Source organism: Larimichthys crocea, unplaced genomic scaffold (genome assembly GCF_000972845.2).
Source record: "Larimichthys crocea isolate SSNF unplaced genomic scaffold, L_crocea_2.0 scaffold20879, whole genome shotgun sequence".
Classification (NCBI taxonomy): Eukaryota; Metazoa; Chordata; class Actinopteri; family Sciaenidae; genus Larimichthys; species Larimichthys crocea.
The window spans coordinates 1-4195 of record NW_020852782.1 but is presented as its reverse complement, the minus strand read 5'-3'; the positions used below and the strand labels follow the sequence as shown (position 1 = coordinate 4195).

At 52.8% G+C, this 4195-nt stretch overlaps 1 protein-coding gene across 1 annotated transcript; it reads left to right on the top strand.

The window, feature by feature from the left end:
- Positions 1 to 3458: 3458 nt before the first annotated feature.
- LOC113744802 (rootletin-like) lies at positions 3459 to 4178 on the top strand (the record flags this gene model as incomplete). Its single annotated transcript, XM_027275754.1, has 3 exons — positions 3459 to 3790; positions 3872 to 4009; positions 4088 to 4178. Coding segments are annotated over exons 1-3 (442 nt in total), but the record flags the coding sequence as incomplete, so codon positions are not given.
- Between the last annotated feature and the right edge of the window lie 17 nt (positions 4179 to 4195).

Genomic DNA, 4195 nt, shown 5'->3' with positions numbered 1-4195 from the left:
ACTCTCCACGGTCGGTTGAGCAGCGCGCGCAAGCGTCAGGTACGCCTTCGCTGTTAGCAACGTGCCGCTAAACGGCTAACCCCTGCAGTCTGTTTGCGGAACAGCGTGGCGCGAGACCCGGAACCGGGGTCTGTCCGGGTCCTGTCGGTCTGTCAGGGTCTGTTCTGCGTTTTTAACTGACCCAAACCGGTTCATCTGATTCTGGTTCTGATTCAAGTTATTTTGTCCACCTGGTCTCGGTTCTTACAGACGTGGATCAGAACCTGTGCTGGACAAGGTCTTCAGACCTGACCTGTTCGCCATCGCAACACGTCCTTCAACCCAGACCTGTCATTTAACCGATTGCCACGTGATCAGGACCAGAAAAGAACCAGAAAACCCAGGCGACCAGAAACAGAACCAGAACCAGAACCAGGAACAAACAACACGGGCGAAGCGGCCGGGGAGGAGCGGCCGCAGAGCCGTCCACGTGCACTAGCGGTATCGGCGCTCGCGTCACATCTGTCTGGATCTCTCTGCTTCAATCTGTCGTCAGTCTCCGCTCCTGCCATCAGATGGCTGCATCTCCTCTTCCCTTCAATCTGTCCTCATCACCTTCCTTCACATCTGGTCCTTCATATCCTATCCTTCACATCTGTCCTCATCAATGTCCTTCCACATCTGTCTTCATTCCTCTCCTCACGTCTGTCCTCATCACCTCTCTTTCACATCTGGCTCATATCCTCTCCACATTCTGTCCTCATCTACCTGTCCTGCACATCTGTCCTCATCACCTTCTTCACATCTTTCACTCATAACAGTCGGGCACACTTATGTCCGATAGAAAGCGAGGGACAGGGGACGAAGCGCCAGCGCGTGCAAGCGGAACGGCAGCGCAAGATCCGGAAAGATGTCATCAGGAAGCGACTTCACATGGTCCTCAGATGACGCGTCTGCACAGCGGGCCTATATCCTATTCAGCACAGTGCGGCAAGAATGTGCTACGTGTCACATCTGGACTTCATTCATCTCCTGCACATATGTTCCCATCAGCTCCTCTCCTTCACATCTGTCCTATTTTCCCTCTCCCTCACATTGTCCTCATCTCCTTCATTTCACATTGTCCCTCATATCCTTTCCTTCACATCTGTCCTCAAGCGCCTCCCTTCACATCTGTCTCATTCCTTCACTTCACATTGTTCTTCATTCCTCGTCCTTCACAATCTGTTCCTCACTGTCTTTCCTTCAACATCTGTCCTCATCTCCCTCTCTTCAACATCTGTCCTCATCTCCTCTCCTTACCATCTGTCTCATCTCATTCTTCACATCTGTCTATGTCCTCTCCTTCACATCGTCCTCTCTCCTCTCCTTCACATCTGTGTCCTCATCTTCTCTCCTTTCACTTTCTGTCCTAATCTCTTCTTCACAATCTGTCCTCATGTCCTCTCCTTCACATCTCCCTCATCTCCCTCTCCTTCCAATCAGTCCCTTCCTGTCCTCCCTTCACCATCGTCTCTCATCTCTACTTCAAGTGTCCTCATACCTCTCCTTCGTCTGTCTCATCACCTCTCCTTCACATCTGTCCTCATCATCTCTCCTTCACCTCTGTCCCTCATCTCCCTCTTCCTTCACGTCTGTCCTATCTCCTCTCCTTCACGTCTGTCCTCATCATTCTCTCCTTAAGTCTGTCCTCATTCACTCCTTCACGTCTGTCCTCATATACTCCCTTCCACATCTGTCACTCAGGTCCTTCTTCACATTTTCTGTTCTGCATCGGTCCAGCGCAAGGTCAAAGCGGGTAGCCATGGAAGAGCAGGTTAAAATCTCTGGACGCAAGTCCTCCTTCACATCGGCTCACCTAATCACCCGCCGGTCCATCGGCGCAGCTGCCGTTCCGGCAGGCTGTCATCATAATCTCCTTCACGCTCGTATTATCATCTCTCCTTCACGTTCTCTGGTTCAGTTACCTCTCATCACGTTGTACTCAGTCTGCTCCTTAACATCTGTCCTCATGTCCTCTCCTTCACATCGGGATGAAGCCGCTGCTACTTAAGCGAGCAGGGCACTAAGGGCCGCGCCTTGACATGGTCTCATGTCCAATTCCTTCACAGCTGCCTAGCTCCTGCGCCTTCACGGGCTGCCTCAGCGCCCGGCGGCACAGCTGGGCCGCATGCGCCTCGTCCTGTCCAGCTGGGCCGCAGGGACGCCGCCGGCACATGCGTGGCGCAGCGGCGGCCGGCACAGCGGGCCTGATCTTCGCCTGGCACTGCGGTCCGCAGCTCCTCGCCTTCACAATCTGCATCATCACCGTCGCTGTCAAAGCCGGCCTTAAGCTCCGTCCGCACAGAGGTTCCGACTGAGCACGACTGCAAAGCTGTTCGTTTTTTGCCGACACGAGTTCCTCGCAGGAAAAGCCCGGCCTCATCACCTCTCCGTCACTGTCTGTCTCATCAACCGGTCTATAACCTTCTCCGTCACATTTACTGTTCCGCATATTCTCTCCTAACAATAGGTCCTCTATCTCCTCTCCTTAACATCGGGCCTCCAGCTCCGTCCGTCACATCGTCTCCTCACCTCTCCTTCAAATCTGTCACTCATTCTCTCTCCATTCACACTCTGTCTCATTCCTCTCATCTCCACATTGTAATCAGTCACTAGGACACGGAAACTCAGGTTAATCAGCTCCTGTCCCTCACATCTGGCTCATCTCCGTCGTTCAGTCACATCGGTACTCATGAACATGCATGCAAGGCTGGAATAAAGCAGTCCGCCTGCTAAATAGGGCTCTCAATCTCCTGCTCCTTCAAAGTAGGTCCTCTATTCAGCCGATCAGGCACAGCGGTCGGCATAACCTGAGCCTTCCACATCGGACCTCATCGACTCGATCTCTTCCAAATCGGTCCGCATCCCCGCTCTTCACGCCTGTCCATACTCACCTCTCCTTCACGTCTGTCCTCATTCACCTCTCATTCACGTCTTTCCTCATCTCCTCTCATTCACATCTGTCCTCATCTCCTCTCCTTCAACATATGTCCCTCATCACATCCTTCACGTCTGTCCTCATCACCTCTCCTTCACGTCGGTCCTCTCACCTCATACTTCACGTCTGTCCTCATCTCCTCTCCTCACGTCTGTCCTAATCACTTCCTTCACGTCTGTCCTCTCAATTCCTTCACATCTGTCCTCACTGTCCTCTCTTCACATATTGTTCCTTCCTATCACATTCTGTCCTCATCACCTCTCACTTAACATCTGTCCTTATGTTCTCTCTTCCACATCTGTCCTCCATGCTCTCCTTCACATCTGTCCTCATCTCCTCTCACTTCACATCTGTCCTCCAGTTTCCCTTCCTTCACAATCTGTCTCCTCACCTCTCCTTCACATCTGTCCTCATCACCTCTCTCAATTCTGTCCTCATGTCCTTTCCTTCACATCTGTCCTCATGTCCTTTCCTTCACATCTGTCCTCATGTCCTCTCCTTCACATCTGTCCTCATCACCTCTCCTTCACATCTGTCTGTTCGCTGCCTCTCACCTGGTGGACAGGTGTGTCTCGTCTCATCGTCCTCTGATGCACACGTGCAGAGACGAGCTCGTTGATGACATCACTGTGTGGTCATGACATCACTCCTGTGTCTCTGCAGATCACCAGAAGAAGAACGTCTGTCGTCATGGAGTCGGAGCTGCTGATTGGGTGGCAGCAGGAGAAGGTGGAGCTCACACAGGAAGTGTGTCGTCTGCAGGAGGAGCTGGCCGAGAGCCGAGCGGAGAGAGAGGAGGTGGAGTCGAGGAGCAGAGCTCTGAATGAACGGGTGAGGAGGAGGAGGAGGAGGAGGAGGAGGTCATGTGATCATCATGTGAATCTAACCAATCATCTCTCTCTCTCTCTCCAGCTGTCCCAGTCAGTGTCTCCCTCGCTCGCCCTCTCTCTGAGGGTGGAGGAGGAGCAGAGGGAGGGGAGGAGGAGGGTGAGGGAGGGGAGAGAGAGGGAGGCCCGACAGGCGCTCCTCATCCACCGCCTGCAGAACAAGGTGAGCAGACGCCAGGTTACAGTACTCTGAGTACTCTATGAGTACATGTACATGAGTGAAGTACTGCGGTGTGTTCAGGTGCTGGAGTACAGAGAGAGATGTCAACACGTAGAAGTACAACTACAGGAAGAACGAAGACTGCTCAGCAACACAGAGGTCAGTACTACGAGTACTACTGCTGATACT